The 18,969-nt window shown below is 37.6% G+C and overlaps 1 protein-coding gene across 14 annotated transcripts in view; it reads left to right on the forward strand.

Moving 5' to 3' along the window:
• SOX5 (SRY-box transcription factor 5) overlaps positions 1-18,969 on the forward strand; it is a 628,709-nt gene that overhangs the window by 516,333 nt on the left and 93,407 nt on the right. For 10 of the 14 annotated variants that reach the window (XM_015868603.2, XM_015868595.2, XM_015868586.2 and 7 more), the window contains one exon: positions 12,946-13,069. In XM_015868603.2, the coding sequence (XP_015724089.1) occupies positions 12,946-13,069 (124 nt within the window). The remainder of the gene's footprint in view (positions 1-12,945; positions 13,070-18,969) is intronic. The other 4 variants (XM_015868560.2, XM_015868627.2, XM_015868577.2 and 1 more) reach the window with 1 other exon arrangement.

The following is an 18,969-nucleotide window of genomic DNA, read 5'->3' on the forward strand; positions in this document are numbered from 1 at the left end:
CATTACAAAACAAACAACAAACAAATAACACCAAAAAGCCAGCAACAGCCAAAAAACCCACAACTTCATGTTTTCATCTTGTTTACTGCTGGTTTCCTCCTTCATTGCTCCTTGTATCAAATTAAGTTTATTGAGTCAGCTTTGTTTAATTAGTTTAATTTTACTTGTTCAGCAGCATTGCCAGGGTTGTACTTTTCAGATTCACAGCTCTGAGTGAAAATATTCCCTGTGACTGGCAAGAGGAAACACAAACAAAAATGGAAGAGACATTATTAAAATGTATTTTATTTTCCTAGGTAAAATGCTTCCAGAACTGAAATTTGGAAATGAAAATATATAAGGAAGAAGACAGTTAACTAACTTAAATCTGTTCTTACTGAAGGATCAGAATTTTCATCTTCTTTATTGCAAGTCAGGTCTCCCAATCCAAACATATCAAGTATTAGCGCCTGATTTTTTTATATATATTTTTAAAATGCCCACTCATAGTAAATATTTACACAACTGTTTATCTGACAAAAATAGTGGGAGTTTCCAATAAATCTTGATATCTTAGCCACGTCTGTGAGCAAGTAAAGACAATTCAGAGGCTTTTCCTGCCATTCAACTCAGTTATGTGGCATCAAGTGCTCCCAGTGATGTGATCCGAGCCATGGGGCTCACCAGGTTCCACAGTTCTCTTGAAGCTGTGCCTGTCCCAAACTACTTATGAAATAATACTGCCAGTCTGCATCAGTGAACCTAAGCAGAAAGCCTGTGATTTCCAGTTGCACCAGATGTCCAGCCCTAGAAACTGTGTTCTGGACTAAAACTTTGTTCTTGTTCTTGAATTGTGCTTGAAGGGAACTCAGGAATAATTTAAAGCCAATAGTGCTTCAGAATAGACAATATTAAGAATAAATCAATTGATTGAATTGCTCTTATTGCTAAGCCGAAGTGGATAGAAGTAAAATTCAGAATGACCATGATTTATGCTTAAAGATGGGTAACATCACTGTAGTATTTTTGAAGCTTTTTACAGTACTCAGTTACATCGCTCTTTCCCAGACACAGTAATTCTACCTTTCTCTTTGGTATGCAAATGCACAATTAAAAGCATACAACAGATAGAGATGAATAAGCTAATAAATTGTGCCGCTAGTAATTTATTTTCATTAGCTGTGAGTATGTGGAAGAATCTCAAAGAGCCGTGATGCTGGAAAGTTGTAATAGATATGAATCTACTAACTGCCTTTATGTAAGACAATAGATGTTGTGAATATTATGCTTCCTCTCCAGGCAGTGAGCTAGTATGGTTAACCAAAATTGTTGAGTAATTGTTCTGTGGTTGAGAACAAAATGCTGAATTAAACTGTTCCCAGCACAATAATTGTGTGATTACAGCATTTATGTTGCTGGCCAAAAGAACAGTCATTAGGTTTGGAAGACTTACCAAAACCACAGGCTCAAAAAAAAAAAAAAAAAAAAAAAAAAAATTACATGTAAATTGTCCTGTAATACCTACAGTGGCTTGAAAATTGAACTAGCAGTATGGTATGTATGCAGGCCAGAAAAAAATGATTGTGCATTCATGAACTACTTCAGACTAGGAAGAAAATGCACAAAGATTATTTATTTTCATTACATTGTACTTGTCCCCTTTTGTGAGATCCCGCACTTCATATATTCTGCGTGTATTTGGCTCTGTGAATGCTGTTATGTTCTTCCCCGCTACATACCAGTCAGACATTGTCTGGGAGCTGCGAGGTAGGTTGGACTCCCACACCTAAGTAAATCTTGGGCCAAACCAGTTCAAAAAGCAACCTTCAAGGAAGGCAGGCAGCAAGTGTTTATCTGATTGCTATAATCTACCAGTAAAATTAAAAATTGATTTATGATGATAGGTGCTCTTGTGGGGTAGACCATTTTCTTCTCCACTGCACAGTCCTTATCTAGAAATGCCAAAGAAACATGTACACCTAATCTTTTCTTTTTTGCCTCATGTTGTTTTTTTCCTCATACTTCTAATATTAAAGGTGGAGGAGGAAGGTAAAGAGGAACTGAAAGAGACAGCTGAAAAAGAAAGAAAGAAAGAAAGAAAGAAAGAAAGAAAGAAAGAAAGAAAGAAAGAAAGAAAGAAAGAAAGAAAGAAAGAAAGAAAGAAAGGGCATAAAAGCAGTCAATCACAGCTTTTGTACCTGTGATTTAGTGTAGTAACAAGCTGTAGGATTTGGATAGCTGACTACCTGGCTGTGCGCAGAAATGAGATGGTCGCATATCTATACTCTTATCACCGTATCTGCAGTTAATTGTACTTGAAATTACACTCTTGCCCCAAAACTGTAGGCCCAAGATGAGAGACCGTATTTACTGAGGAATGCTCTCATATAAAACTTCCGAAAAACGTTTTGGTAATGAGGAAAAAGGGAAGCACTGGGATGTTAAAGAAAGAGTGACTGTGTATGTATTTCCCTGGGCAATGATTAGCAGCTATCCAGCACTAGAAATGTATTTTCCACAGAGATTTCTACTAACATTTGCTATTAGTTTTCTTGGCCATTTGTCCATCTTATTTAAGCACAGGAGTTCTTATGATCATATAGAAAGTAGTAAAATGGAATAGAAAATAATAATGATAGTAAAATATCCTCTTTAGGAAAGAAATACATTGAGTTGTTGTAGCAACTAGTTCTCTGAAGCTGATGTCACTGGAGACCAGCCATACATTGAAACATGTATCTGATTTAGTAATAAAAAAAAAAAAAAAAAAAAAAAAAAAAAAAGTGGAAAAAAGAGGACACATTGAAAGGGTTTAATCATTGGATTTAAGTTTAAGATTTTCTCAGCAGACCTGTTTCTGCCAAAGACTACACTGATCAGGCCATGAGGAATATTTCTTTCCTTCTATAATACTAGATTGTACATTAGATTGTATACTGTTTTATTCACTGTGTCCCTCAATCTTTCAATTTAATGAAACCAAGTGTGTACAGACTTAACATGTGGAAAATACTTTCTGAGTACTTTATATGCACATTTTCTCTCTACATAGCATGACTTTAAGTAAGTGACTTTGATAAGACTTTTGTGTTTATTGTGTTTATTTGTACCATTTCACTATTCAGCAACTGAATGGTTATTTGAATTGCTGCCCACTACATGATATTAAATAACCCATTTCTTGCCCACTACCTACACATTAAACTTATGTATGCTTTAATTAATGACTGGTTGTCAAAGAGGTACTGAGTGAAAAATATCAAACCTTACAGTTTTGTTTGAAAGAGTACCTCTTCCTCTCTGTATAGAAATGTTACCTTAAATCACACTAAGGAAACTGACACAGAAACCCCACAATCAAAGAAATAGCTGTTAGAAGGCAGAGTTATTGTTATCTCCTTGTCTTCTGAGCCAGATAAGTTGAGTAAGCAAGATTTCTGTGCTCAGAATTATAAAAGTTGAACTGTTCTGTATTATTTGATTTCACTGTAATTATATGTAGAATAATTACAAGAAATATATCACGGCTTATAATAAGTGGAAATGAAAGAGCCGAAATAGAAGGTCGTATAGTGTCAATTCTGTGGTGCAAGAGCATTACGGGGGAAGCATCCCTAGAGGGAGAGAGGAAAGCTGTGGAAAGCTATTGCTTGCTGTTTGTCACGGTAAAGATGAAGGAAGACCAGGGTGAGAGGTGGGCTGGCCTTTTAAGTCTTCTCCATTCCAGGGAAGTACCACAGCACACCCACCAACTTCTTGTTTTATCCTCTCACGCCTTATAGTCCATCATTCCATTAAGCAGTGTTCAAACCATGAGATGATTACTACTTTTTGATTCACAGCTTTTTTGCAGGAGTGGCTTGGGTCATTAACAAAATAATGAGATTCTTAATGAAGGCACATCAATATTAAGTGGTTTAGCCCTTAGATAGTGATCTGTTAGTGAATTCGGATTTTACCATTGTGTCAAAAATGAGGTCATGGCACTTGCCTTCATCTGTACACCACTTTAAATCCAGTGGTTTTTGTATTAGATATGTTCTGTTTCAGAGATTAATAAATAGTACTGCAAGTTATGCATCAAAATGATTTTTACTTGGGTTTTAATATGCAGATATAGAAAAATCAACAACAGGTAAAGGAAAGAGTGTAAAGATGCATCTGAATAACTTCATATGAGAAAAAATACCATTTAGTCCTGTACAGTGGCATCAGCCTTGCTCTTGCCATCCATTTCTTCATCTTCTGGGGAAAAGACACTAATAAAATCTTTAAATTCAGCAATATATAATTTTGCTTCTGATTCTGCAAGAACCAACACATAGTCAGTGAAGTGGCCCACTGCAGTGAGTAGGCTCACACCCCAACAGCTGCATTTCTTCAGCCTAAGGGCAGGAACTACTACTAATAGAATAATTTTTTCTTTCCTAACCTAGAAACTGCCTTGGGCAGCTTTATAGCCAAATGTTCTGTGAGAATACAGGGAAGTTGGTCATGTTGGCATCCTCTGCATGAAAAAATTCACAGCAGTACCTCTGGTGTCAGAATAAGTCCAAAGGCACCTCGAAAGCACTAAGAGCAGGGTGGGGCATTCCTCCTTGCTAGCAGGATTTATCTGTCAAAGGGGAAGAAGGCTTGCTGCCCATCATGAGGTGTAATACAACAATTTATTTCTGTGTCCAAATCCATCAACTTACAGCATTCACAGAAGTTATTAAAAAGGCAGTTATGGGTAATTCTTATTCCTTTCCTGCCCCATTCCTACTTCCCACACACTAGTGCTGTGCTTTGCTTCCCTTTCTTTCTCATAGCGTATGAATTGGTTAATAACGTTAAGATTTTCAAAGTAACCATGTATACATTGAAAAAAATTCTGTTCTTACCAGAAAAATCCTCCAGATTCTGCACATTTCTTCTTGCTGTCATACTTGTCACTCCATTTCCAACAGCCTGAAAAAAGAAAGAGCTCCTACGTAACACAGAGCTGACACAAACTGTCCTATTTGCTACTCCCTCTTCCTCTGCAGCTGTAGTTAATATTGGACCTTTCTTCCAGAGTTCTTTTGATGGCAATCTTTGATAATGTTGCAGAAAGAATTTTTATCTGGTAAAGCGCGAGCATTGGATATACCAAAGTAATTTTGGGAGGAGAGAGAGAAGGAGATGGGTTAGCAGAAACTTAGAAAACACAGCCACTCTAGTCTCTTTAAACAGAATGTGGAAAATCGGGAGGAAAATATATACAGGTAACTTCTGGAATGCTGATGTGAAAAAATGGTAAGGGAAGCTGACTTATTTTCATCTCTGATTCTTTATTGCATATGAAAAAGAAAAAAAAAAAAAAAGAAAAAAAGAGTTCTTTATAATTTGAATAATACGCTAATATATAACAAATCAGCTAACTGTAAAAACCAGCCCACATGTGCAGCTCAAGAAATTATCCTACATGCTGTCTTTTAAAACACATCAGGAAATCTCACACCTGTTTTCCTTTCACTGACAAATGTTTCACTGAGTAGCTTAATGCTACGGCAATCAGCTCTGGTCCTGAGCTCATTGGGAAAAGCATTAAACAAGCATCTGGGAACGGTATGCTCCATCATATGCTGTGAGGCGGCATCAGTAATTAATGTAAGTTCATAGGCTTTTCAGTTTGAAGGGTGTGACTTTGCAGATAACTCTTGGTACATAGCAGTGACATTTGGGAGCAAGTTGCTATTAGCCAACAAATACGCTGAGTGCAATATGTCATGTAAATCATTAGTTGTGACAGTCACAGGTTGGTGGCAGCTTCTGCTGTAGTCCTTGCTTATCTAGGAAAGGTACTACACAAGATGACTAGGTGCTTATGGGCTGTGGCATAAGAAATATAGCATTTGTGTGAACTTTAATTAAGGTGAAATATATTAGTCTGGCCCAGATAGCGGTCAGCCTACCTCAAAAGCCAGTTTTCTGTCCTCTGCTGACTTTAGTCTCATCATTGAACATATGGCTCAATCAACCTAACAGTGGATCTTTTCTGTCTACCAAATAAATAAATGAATAAATGATCAAACAAAAGAAAGAGTAAATTATTTTGAGTTTTGCTCCTGAGCTGCAACTGACTTTGATTAGAAAGGGTTCTTTTGAGAGTGGTCTTCAGACTTCCAATGTAGTTGCCCCTTGAATTACAGTGGCTTCCCCTTAAAGCTCTGTTTCTGTTGTAGGACCCCAACTAATGGATTGTTGCTGAGTCTGCAGCAGCCATTCTTGCATGAACTCTTAGACACCTGTTTTAAAACAAAACAAAAACCTGGAGTTTCTGTTTGTGTTCTTTTTCTTTCAGACAGCTTCTTCCTTTTTCAGTTGGGCTGTTACTGCAAATGCCTTTATGGCAGAATTGCTGTGTGAATAACTTCCATGCTAAGTGGCATAAGCCAGAATACTCCTCATTGTACATCATCCTCAATGGGCAAAACTGGTGTTACTGCTTTCCCCACCTATGTGTTCTTTTTCTGTAATAAATCAAATATAAAGGAAGGGTTACAAAGTTATTTTAGTTACACAAATGAATAAATAATGATGCGTTTTTCCCCCCCTTAGAAGTATCCAGGAGATGTTCCCTAATGCAAAAGGTCCTTTTGACTCACATCCTTCCAAGTTCTGCTGGAGGTGTTTGTCTCTCACCAGTGCATTTTGTTCTTTAGTATGTGGTGGAGCAGGGAAGCCTTCAGAAGCACATTATTGACATGAAAACAGCTACCGTCTGTATTATTTGGCAGTTTGAGGCGCTTCTCTGCACTTCAGTTTAAAAGGCTAAGCATGTGTTCAGTTTGGTAATACTAAAAGACTTTATGATGAGATAAATTTGAGATAGTTGCTGGTAGTGACACCCGGATTCTGTTGCAAGACTGAGCAGAATCAGAAAGCTTGCCTGGAAAAGCCTTGCTATGTAATATGAAAAAATGTTTATGCAGTTCTCTGCGCTGCAGCTGAGTTTTCCTCAAAGTTTGTTCCTGGTGTTTTCTGCAAGCCAAGGTGCATTCATACTAACTATTAACTTGTTAGGGATTTTCTTTGTATTACAGCAAGCTAATAAGTAAGTTTTTCTAGACTATAATTCCAAATAAAGCTTTCCTACGCTAATGGAGTTAAAGGAATACATTTTTGTTTTTGTTGTTGTTTTTTCTCTGCCTAAATAACCTTTTTTTTATTATTCTTAAAAGATTGTTGATATGAGGGCGTCCTTTTCTGTGATAGGTACCAGTGTTAATACACAACTATAAGCAGTGAGTTACTACTGTAGAGTTCGCTGCTGTGTTCAGGCAGGATGAATTTTGATATGTACTGCTATTAATTGTGTGAGCCTCTTGCACAGTGAAGAGAACAGTAATATATAGGGCTGATATCATCCACTGCAGAAAAATTCTCAGGTAGAAATCAAGAAGAAACATGATTCAAAAAATCCTGTGTCAGGACTGCTCTACCACTATGTCTGGCAGTGCAGTGAGCTCAGCAGTGAAGGCAAAGCATTTGGTCTTCAGAGCAGGGGGTAGGACAAGTGTGCTGTCTGTCTCCTCTGTGTCTCTTTTCCTTGGCATGCATTTTCTGTTTACTGTTTCTTAAGCAGCTTCCAAGCACCCCATAAAAGCCACCTCAAACTCACTGGGATGGTGATCCCTGTATTACCTGGCTCGGCAGGTCTCCTTGCTGTGTAACTTTAGGACACACTAGTGTCAATTTAGGGAACTGATATAGAGAATGCGAACAACATTTTCTTTTCTTATTTTAAACGTCACTGCAAGGGAAAATAGCAGATTGTAGTTATATGAGGACATATATTTTTACTTCCCTTAAGATAGATGTGGGGAGGGGAGGGGTGGGAGAGAGAGAAAGAAATGGCCAACACATGTGCTAATTGAGGAATCCAGTCCCTCAGCAGAGTGTGCACCACCAGGAGCCAAGTGATTCTGGAGGAAGGGGGACTGATGCAATTGAATGTGTCATTTTTGAAGGACGTATTTATGTCGTTGCACGGCAGAAGTACATTACATTCTTATATACACAGCAGAAGAGGTACTTCTAAACAAGTCGTGGGCAAGAAGCTACTCATACAAGAGTTGGAAGTTAAAAGAATCATTCAAGCACATCCACGGTTCTGGGAATGTAAAACTTGAACTTCTTTGAGCAGTTGACATTAACTGCGTGGAAAATAAAAATTAGCCACACTTCTACTTGAGAAGCCATGTAGGAGATCATTTCAGTAAAGATGCTCATACAGCTCCCGAAGGGCATCCTTTAAACAGCTCAAAGGTAAAGAACTGCTCGGAGTTTTGTCAGTTTGCAGTGAAGGGAGTGTTGCTTTTTGCTGCCATCTTATTTCACGCTGAGTAATTTGTTCCTTCGTCACCAATCTCACTGAAATTGATAGAACTACTTCTGAAGTACTAGAGGTGGGTGGAAGATCAGCATTCACCCCTCAGTGTGAAGTGTTATACATGGATGCCAGGAAATGTAATGAAATACTTACTTTGGAGAGAGGAAAACTAACATGAAAGTTTATGCTAATAAACATTTAATGAGCAACAGCAGAAATGGAACTGGTATAGGTGTATATGAATAAAATAATTAAATATAATAGCAGCTATGCTCAGGGCTTGTGCTTGTTGAAAGTATGGGTTTGTATTACTTGAGAAATATTATGAGTCTGCTGGATTGAGCAAGAATCATGTGAGACTGCGTCAAAATGCATGGGCATCAAGGGCCAAAATAAGGTTATATGTGTTATCCTGATTCTGAGATTTCATAAGCTTTGAATGCTTACCTTTGCAACCTGCATGTTTCCTTAACTTATTATTTTTGTATTTGTAGCTATTTATATAGTGCCATTTTACAGAAAATGGAATAAAAATGCAGTTGTCAATTGTTTGCGGTCTCGATTTACTTAAGTCACGCAGGAGCTAGTAGCAAGCAGTAGGGGTAACTGTTAAAATTTTAGCCCTTAGGTAGCTGTGGTAACCACAGTAGGTTCCTAAGAGCAGGTAGGAGACCACAATTTAAGCGGAATTGTTAGTTACACTTACAGTGAATCTAGGAATGTTGGGAATCCTGCCTTAGCTACACTGAATGTACTTCTTTGTGTGACTGCATTTGTTATGGTCAGGTTACAAAGGAATCGTACAGATCTGTGAAGATGCTGGCCTACGCTTTCCCATCTTGATTCCGTTCCAAGTTTAACAGGAAATTACTTTTGATAAGTTATTTAATGTCAGATTTTCAAGGATGCAGAAACAAGGAGAGACTCGGAGAGGCACCTCCCCAAACTGAAAATCTCTACAGGCAGCTCTGGGTGCCTCAGTTTCCCACTTGCACAGTACATCAGTGCTATGTCACCTTCTCACACTAATTTTCGTTGCGAAGTTTTTTGGGCCTACTCTCCTTTGTGTCATTTTAGTGACAAATATGAAGAGTCCCTGATTTTGGTTTGGACTCCAGATAAAACATAGTTGCAGTTTCATCTACTCCTAAAATACTTTGCCATTACAGCAGATGATGGAATGTACTCCTTGGGAGTAAGAGAAGCTTTGTTTTCTTGGCCTGTTTGGACTCCTGTTTATCCTCTTCCTTAAGGGAAGAATTTCTCAAAAGCTAAATATCAAATGGTATGGGTTTACTTCCTTTCTTGTAGCATGGGCTTCCTCCTTGCCCCAAATTATTTGTGAGAGATACGTGAATGGAAGTACAAATTCCTTGAGCAGTGAACTGATTGTGTACGGTGCCACAGCTCTGACAACATTCTGCTTAGTTCTTAGTTATTTTGTATATGTCAGATTCCTTTTCTTTGCATAACATGCCTCTACAGTGTGACGTGCAGTACAAGAGTACTTCTGGTTAATCTGATATGTGGTGTTGACATTCAAATTGAAAGTAAGAGCAGGGCTCTGTGTGATCAGTTGACATCATGACAATAATATGTGTAGTGAAAAAACAGCCCCCGGGAAGATTGTATCTGTATTATCCAGTTTAACATAATAAAGTAGGTAAGAAGTTATGAGGTGAGATTGTAGCTCATTAAATCTATTGAATCTATTGTGAGGATTAAAATTAGAATCTTCACCTTCAGGAAATTACAACTCAAGGTAGATAATCATGCAGAGAGACTTGCAGGTGGGGAGTCTTGACAACTCTGTGCATTTTTAGATTGCTAAAGATGCATTCTGTCTACATATACATGTCCATTAGCAGAACAAACAAACCAAAGAGACCTAAAGTAGCTCTAATTTGTAGTCTATTACATTGAAATTAAAAATGAAGAAGTCACTATTAAGAAAACTTTGGCAAGTATGTGAACTATGTAGCAAAAACCAAAAACCAACAAACCAATCCAGATAATTTCTGAAAGATGTTAACTGACATGGTAATAGCTAAAAATAAAAGAATCAAAAGGAAAATACCTTTTACATAAAAGTGCCACTTGAAACAGCTGTATCCTAGCAATTCTAGGTAATAATAATAAACATACCAAAAGTTAAAGTGTGGTAGTTAAATAAGCCGTAAAAACGAGGAGTAATTTGTATTGCATTGTGTCAGGTAATTGGATTAAAATAAAATAATAATTGCGCTTATTTGTATTTGGGAGAAAATGAAGTGTAGCTGTTTCAGTGGTGCTACATACATTCCATCCTGGAATGAAAATCATATTGTTTTGACTGCGTTATTTCTGTATCCATGCAAACCATCCTCATCACTCTATAGTTCTTACCCTCCTCTACAAAACTGGGGTTGTGTTATTGAAATTAGTGGGTCTGAAGGCTCCGTGGAGAGAGAAAGGGGAGCAGTGATTTGAAAAAAACGAAAGTGCAACAGTCAGATTTAAGAAGAAAGGGCATTTTTATTTTTTTTTCTGGTAAATGTTTTCCTAAATGGGAATTTTTCAGTGTGGTGTTTTGCTCGTGTGTTTGGCAGTCACTTGGAATCAAGTGCAGACTTGTGCTACATTGTGGGCTTGGCAATGACAATTTGTGTGTGTGTGGTGCTTTAGTTATATTAGCCCTGGAGGCAGAGTTAACACTTGCAGTGGGACAAGAGTATTTGCAGTCATCAGAGAACTTTGCAGTCAGCTTCAATAACATCATTTCATTTTTTTTTCACTTTTTTTAACATTTTTTTTGGCAGCAAAGCTCTTAGTAGAACCATCTGTCTTTCTATTAGTGTTTTTGAGTCCTGTTTTGAAGCTTCTTTGCTTGGCAAAGTCACTTTCATCCTTGGAAACCATTTAAAAAAAAAGTTCTGTGGCTTTTTGCCGAAGAAGAGTACTATGCAAAAATTCCACACGGCTGTTCATTTTTGTTCTAAATGAATACAGTTACTTTGTCTTCATCTTTAAAAAAAAAAAAAAAAAAAAAACCCAAAAAGGAAAAAAAAAAAAAAAGGAAGAAAAAGAAGACATTGAACAGTTAGTTCCAGGGTAACAGTGTTTAGAGAGAAGAAATCATATTTTGTATGTTTTTTATCTTCTGCAATACTGCTGAAGTGCATATGCCTTCTAGTCAACAGGATGAGAATAAAAAGAAGAGCATGGAAGAAACAAAAAATGGATTGAGTTCAATGAGAGGAGCTGCATCTACTGTAGCTTTGGTCCCAATCTTTATCTCTCACTGCAAATACATCCATCAACAGTGCTCTTGAAATCCACCCTTGCAAATTGCTTCAGACTATAGGGATGCAGGCAGCACACACATAGATGTTGACAGGTCCTGCAATAAATTAAGAGGTTACTATCCCAAATTTCTTACGCTTTTCCACTTTGTGGCAGTATTGGCTGATGTGAGACATCTCCTAGATCTTCAAGAGATTAGATTAAACTGAAATTAAGTTAAGATGCCATACTCTGAACTGTGGCAGCCAAGGAGCCAGTTCTGCTATGCAAACAATAATGGAGTAATACCTGCCTCTGGCTAAAACTACTTGTCAATCAACACCCTGATTTTGTTTGTTAAGGCAACAAACCGCAAACTGCACTTTAGTCTTTGATAAATGGATCTGTACCTCCAGTGTCTCAGCTTCACAGCACCACTGCAAATCTAAGATGATCTCTTTTAAAAATGAGTAATTCTCTGCTGACCAATCTCCAGAAAAGTTGTATTTGTCAGCATGGTGTTTTTAAAAAGAAATGAAAACCAGCCATTTAAGAGTTTAATCTAGCAGCCCTTGTGTTTCTCATCTGTGTGAAATACAAAGACGATGTCCAGTTCTGCTAGTTAAAACCCCTGCAAAATTTGGTAAAAGCAATAATATTAGGTGCCGTGCTGTGGCATACTTCCAGTTTTGATGACTAATTTTTGCATGTCTTAAGTCCCCTGCAGTATCCACTTACAACATAATATTTTCCATTTCCTGGCTTACATGGTTGTGTACAGTTGCTGTGCAAAGTTGAACAGCTAACACTTTAGACATAACTGTGTTGTGTTTGTGAATAAAGTCTCCACTTTTTTTCTTGCCATCTGAGATTTTATCTTTTCACACATACCTGTAAGTGCACGTATATGGGCAGAAAAAAAAAAGTAAAGACAGTGCTGTACATTAGTTTTTCACACACTCTTCTGTGTGCTTGGATGTTTGCATTTGGGCTCAGTCAAGACAAAAACTGCTATATGAGACAAAGACATTGTTACACAATACAATAAAAAAAGAATAAAAGGCCGCCTTGCAGTTAAAGAGGATGGAGGTATTGTGGAGTGTGGGGGCAGTAATTAATTGGGATGCAGGTATGCATCAGTGGAATCTTTTGATTTGTTTTGGAATGATGTGATTCATATTAAGTGCTTTGATAATTAAGATGAGGTTGAATAGTCGATGCATTGGAACACCCCATTATGGAGGAGCGTATCCAAATCTGACCTCTCAGAAGAGAAGTGAGCGAAAGCACATAAGCAGATATTTTCCCCCTGAAAAAATTCCACGTTTGATTTTCCCTCTCCTGTTCAGCAGGTCCAGGGTCAGCTGCCTCCATTAATGATTCCTGTATTCCCTCCAGACCAACGAACCCTAGCAGCAGCTGCTCAGCAAGGATTCCTTCTTCCTCCTGGTTTCAGCTACAAAGCGGGATGCAGTAAGTCCTGTAGACTTTTTTAGCTGGAAGTGGGTACAAGGTACAATTTCATGCAAGTCTGTACAAGGCTCTGATCTGATGGAGAAAACCAACAACTTGCACAGATGAGTTTAAATTGCAGAAGTAGCCTGTGTTGAATGAGAAAAGGCTGTCAGAGATGAAATATGTTTCAGCGTAACAGCAAAACATTTCACAGGAGGAGTAGATTTGTGCACCTTCTTTCTGACAGATCTTTCTGAAAAGTGAATGCTCATGACCACACACACATACATAGATCTGAAGGGAAGCTATTTGAAAGTTCCTGATAAATTTCAACGCTGTTGTAAGAAAATATGTTTTTTCCTGAAGCAGCCTGCTTACTATTTGTGAACTGAGGGCCTATTCTAGTCTCTTTCTTCACACAGAATGCACATTAATCTCAACAGGGGTTCTGCACAGAGATCAAAGATAGCATATGCCTTTCAGTTTGATGGACTAGCACAAACTATATTTATGGGAGACTAACAGAAAAAAATATAGCATCTACTTTTTTTTTTAATCTTTGAAAGACTTGTATTGTTCTCTACACTCTGCAGATATATATATATACTTCAATTTTCTTTAAGCTTTCCATAGAATCTCATGTTCCTGTCAGTAAGATGGCAACAAATGCAAGTTAAAGATTAACTGAGGATCTCCATTTCCATGAATAGACTTAGCTATAGCCTGAATTTCAGTCATGTTTTCTTGATTTGTGCTTGTATAACTCTTCTGACTCCAGTTTCCTACCCAGTTATCTGGGACTTGCTTGCTCTACCATTTTCTGCCTCTGTTATGTGTGCTTAGCTTTATTATATCCGTGTCATCTGTATCATTCACCAGCCCACAAATTCATCAGTTGTTTTGAGAAACTCAGCAATTGCCATTGCAGCAGTTTCATAAAATTAGTACTTAAAAAGATTCCTTTATTTAACTGGCCTAGCCAATGATTTTAGATTTCTTTCAGTTCCCGTAACATTATAGATATTGTACTTAAGTGAGAAAGTTGAGTTGCTTTGGCCACAACTGCCTTTTCCTAATGTTTTACAGACTAGGACCACTACTGAAAATTGCTGTTCAAAACACTTCATGTCCCTCAGCAGCTGCAGTGCCAAAACATAGACTCATTCAGTTCTTCCAGTGATTTCACACTCATTCTTTCTCAAATGGGAGAAGCAGTGATTCACATTACAGAACGCTTAACTGAAAGCCGCACTGAATATGATGCTACCATAACTGTAGGCCTGGAAATGGTCAAGAAAGCATCCTGTTAGATATAGCTGGCAGACTAAGTCACTTCCATGTTAAAGAAGTCTGATTTGGATGGAAAGAGTTGAGGTTGGTTTCTTCCTTCTTTTTACTGCATGTGCATTAACTGTAAGGCTGTCATATAGTACCTCACATCCATGAAGTACATATGACATCACGTATTTGTGTAACCTTGAAAATGAAAAACAAAAAAGAGCAAAGTGGTTGCTGCTCTTGGCAGTAAGGCTTGGAATTAACAGCATGCCAAGGTCTAGGACTGAGCAGAAGCCAGTGGAAAAAGGCAGCTCTGTGTTTGGTGATTCCCTGGCATGTTTGACTGAATTTAACTGAGAATCTGAGGAAAAGTGATAAGTAGTCCAAAGGATTTTTCTTTTCACTCACAGTGTAGTGTAAACAAAACCATATACCAATTTAGCTGCACCTAGAAAGCTTGTAGCAAGGAAGAAAAAGGAAGTGCCTTAAAACTATAACATGTTCACATCAAGTAATGTTTTTGACAAGCCATTAAAACATATTTCTCCCACTTCTCTGCTTGCCCTTCTGTTTATCAGGACTCTTGGCAAAGATGTGGGAGACTGAAAAACAAAGAGGTTTGGATAGCTTTTTCTAAAGCACCTGAGTGATTTTGAAGACTAAATCTCCATTTGAAAAGACACTGGGATCTAAGTCTCAAGGATATTTAGCAAATGCTTGTACTGTTTATACTCTGAACTTAAATACAGTTACCTATGATAGCTTGAAATGAACTAAAGTTGGTACCAGTGTAGCAGTTCATCAGAGAACTTGGAGGAGATCAATTTGCTCAACTTTTCAGCACGTTGAATACCTAACTTTCACAAAATTCACTTTTGCAAGAAAAACATTCCTGTGAACTTCTGAGGATCCCATTACCTGCATCTTTATCTGACTGCAGCTGTTAACAACTTGCACACAGGGACAACAAAAATCTCCATGGGACAATTCATTTCTAGTCACAAATAACTAAGACCTGTGAAAATCAGTTCTTAGAGAAATTCAGATGGAGTTTCTCAGTAAAAGAGATTTGAAAGACTGAAGGAGAAAGACGGGGAAATTGCCATGACAAATAACCTGTATTTTCATAAATAATTATTGATGTTCATTACCTTGGTTATGGATAACTAAGGAGTCCCCTAGGCTGAGAACACCTTCAAAGGGACAAGGCGTTTATACTATTATGTATCCTGCCCCTTTGAAAAATAACTTCTCCAAAATTGTGCTTCAAATTAAGCAGCAGGTCATCTGAGGCACTCAGACCTCTAGTCAGTTGAGCTGTTTCACACCTCATGGGTTACTTGCCTCTTTCTGCCTGCAGGCCAAGTGACTGGAGAGATAACTGCCTTGTGTTGCTCATCTCTGTGCCTTTGACTTCTGGCAGCCTGGCCTAGCTTAAGCACTCAGTAACCTGCTTCTGTCCAAACTGGGATAGCAGTTGAAATTCTGTTAAAATTGCTTAAACTAAGCTGGCTAGATTTAATGGAAACATGTTGGGAAGCAATTAAACAAGCAATGGTCACAATGGTAACCTTTGGCAGAGGGCTGTGAGTGGAGATGGTGGCCTCTTCAGCCAGCACAGCTGCAGCTGGAAGGGAAGGTGTGATCAAGCCTTGAGGTTAGTGAAAGAGGAAAAGTAGTGGTATAACTAGGTATTCATTGTTTTTGTCTCATTCAGCTTAGGTAGTGAAGCCAAATTCATTTATTCGGTGCCTTTTGATTTACCTGTCCATCTTAGAGCAACAGAGGGTGAGATGTATGTCTCCCACTCCTTTCAAAGAGTGTGTGTGGTAGGATTCCTCACACCTGGTTTCCCAATTAAGTAATGGCTTAATGAGGGAGAGAACTCATTGGAACAGTGAGAGTACTGTTTTCGCCATGCATGCTTTCTTTTATGAAGGTTGGACTGCAGATAAGACAAAAATAGTCCTAGCAGGTCATAATGGGTCCATTTAAATTTATGTCATGACTAATACCCAAAGAAGAACAGAAGAACAGGCACGATTGTACCAATACTTTGTACCTATGTACTTTGCCAGATTCCAGTTGTTTGGCACTCAGGGATCTTCTGATGAAGCAGCTTATCCTCTTAGGCTCCTATCTGACTGGAAATATTTTATAAGGCTGAAATTCTAAAGAGAATACAACAGTATCAATCTCTAATACGTACTCAGTAAATTAGTCACTTCTCAAAATATTTTCAAAATTGGATAAATATAGGGAGGAGATGGGTAAATATTTTTTCCATGGCTACAAGGCAGGTCATGATTTTCAGCTTCCAATTCAGTGTAGTAAATTTTCTCTTCTTTCTTTTTAGCCATAGCAGATCATGCTTGGGAGTGGTTTGGTTTTTCATTTTGTTTTGTTTTTTAAACAGATGGTTTGCATTACATAAGAGACAATTTACACAAGTTGACACTTACCCTTTTTTCTCTATGGCATATTGTGTAGTGGTAAAGTTGGCACAGAAAAAGGGAGGAACTTCTATTAGGATTACATTTATATTTGAGAAAAATATGTATGATGTATGGTTCCAGTTAATTCTTAATCTCCACACCTAGACAGAATTGCACGTAAAATATTAAATAATATTATAAAATGCCAAAATCTATTATTTACAACTACAGCATTTTTTCTTGTGAAAAAAAAAGTGTTGGAAGTATGCAATATGGCTATGTTGTCCATTATCAATAAGAAAAACACCAATTACCTACCTATTTGCTATGTGCCTATTAACTGTGCTATTTGGTATTCAAAAATTTTAGCTTTTATGCAAACCTCTTCATATATTATTACATGCACAATGTGTAATATTTTTATATATTTTAGATTTAATTAATATTTATATTATATATAATCATATATGTCAGATAGAAATCACTCAGTAAAGAGTATATGCTTCAAAGTGAAGTATTAACAAAGTGACCATGTGCAGTCGTTAAGAGTTAACCCCAGTATCCTACGTATGTTAATAGGTTGGGCTTTACCGGCAGTGAGCTCCTTCCATTTCAGCCGATGCTGAAACCAAACAGCCAGGATACTGCATCTCCCAAACTGCTGTGAAGCTTCTCCCACATTTAAGCTATGCACGCCGCTCAGGTTGTGTGACCCTTCTCATTTAATCTCAGTAAGCAGTGCTTAACCCTATTGTTTGTAACTGCTGCTGTTGCTAGTTAACTTCACTTGTGATACTTACTAGATAATACACGACTCCCAGCATTTTCACAATGCTGACTGAAATGTCAGTTCGACTGCGGTCTGAGGAGCTGTTGCTGTTGACTTCACCAAAGTCAGATTTCACACCAGATGATACAGATCTTCTAGGGCCACTCTTAGAAATAATTAAAATTTATTTAGAGCTAATTAATATTTGCGAAGAGCTTCGAAAGCATTAAAACAGTGTTAAGTGACAGAAGATAAGTTTTGTATTGTGCCCTCGAAAGAAAGCATAGTTCCACCTCACAGGGGGCTGCTCCACAGTCGTAGCTTAGTGTGATCCTTTTACAAATGCCCATGTGTAGGTTTGTATGTGGAACATTAAAGTGACATCATCTCCTGTATAAGTGATTATAAAGGGAAGGAAATAAAAACTTGTGAAAATGAAGAGGCTTCTTCTGGAGAACGATTTAAAGGAAAGGCAGAAGTTGGGAACAGCAGTAAATTTGTTATTCTTCACCCAATGTCAGCAGCAGAATGCATGGAGGCTGAATGCTTCCCCATGTCTCTTCTGCGACTGTGCAGTTGCCGCAGTGTTTACTACTAGTTTTCCACTAAAAGACACTGAATGCTCCAAACTTTATAAAGATGGGTTTCCCCAAGTAGATGGTGTTAAGTAACATTTATTTTGGAAAGTGTGCTCCATTGCTTCTTGAAGTATTTGATGAAGCCTTTAAAAGTATGTGAAATGTTGACTTGCTACTTAGCATAGTAGGCAGAATGTATTGTCCTTGGGTTTTTTCAGTATGATTTCAGCTGTAGAATGGCAGATAGTTTCTTTGGAGGATAAAAAACATCGCTGTTGGTTTTCTACAAAGAGGTGTAAGAAATTGAATTAAATGAGGATTTTAGGATTTGTTCTCTTTTCTTAAGAAACAATAGTTAGTAATACCATGTTTCAGAAGGTTCTTAGAGTGGTATTTAGATCAAATGTAATTTCCAAGTTATTCACAAATTCTCCTGAAAACTTCTAGGTAGTCCTTTGTTTGCTGATACCTAAGTTATTTTTATGGACATATGCCAGGTTTAAGAAACAAGAACTGTTTTTACTTGCCCATTTCTCCTCTCCCCAGTGCATAATTTGTTGTAACAAATCATATTGTGTTCCCGGTCAGATGTCATCAACAAGGGGCTTTCTGAAAACACTTTAATCACTATTTCAACCATATCCAATTAGGGGGGGGGAAATGTGAATATACAATAGATGCATTGTATGTTTCTTACATATCAGCTTATTGCTGCTGGAGGTGCTCTAAGTAAAATAAAGCATACAAAGTTATTGATGAAATATCTAATTACCTTTTAAATTGGCAAAAATGTGTGAGATGAACGAGCCAAGACTAATACAATTAAAATATGCTGAATTTACTGTTCATCTATATTCT

Source organism: Coturnix japonica, chromosome 1 (genome assembly GCF_001577835.2).
Source record: "Coturnix japonica isolate 7356 chromosome 1, Coturnix japonica 2.1, whole genome shotgun sequence".
NCBI lineage: Eukaryota > Metazoa > Chordata > Aves > Galliformes > Phasianidae > Coturnix > Coturnix japonica.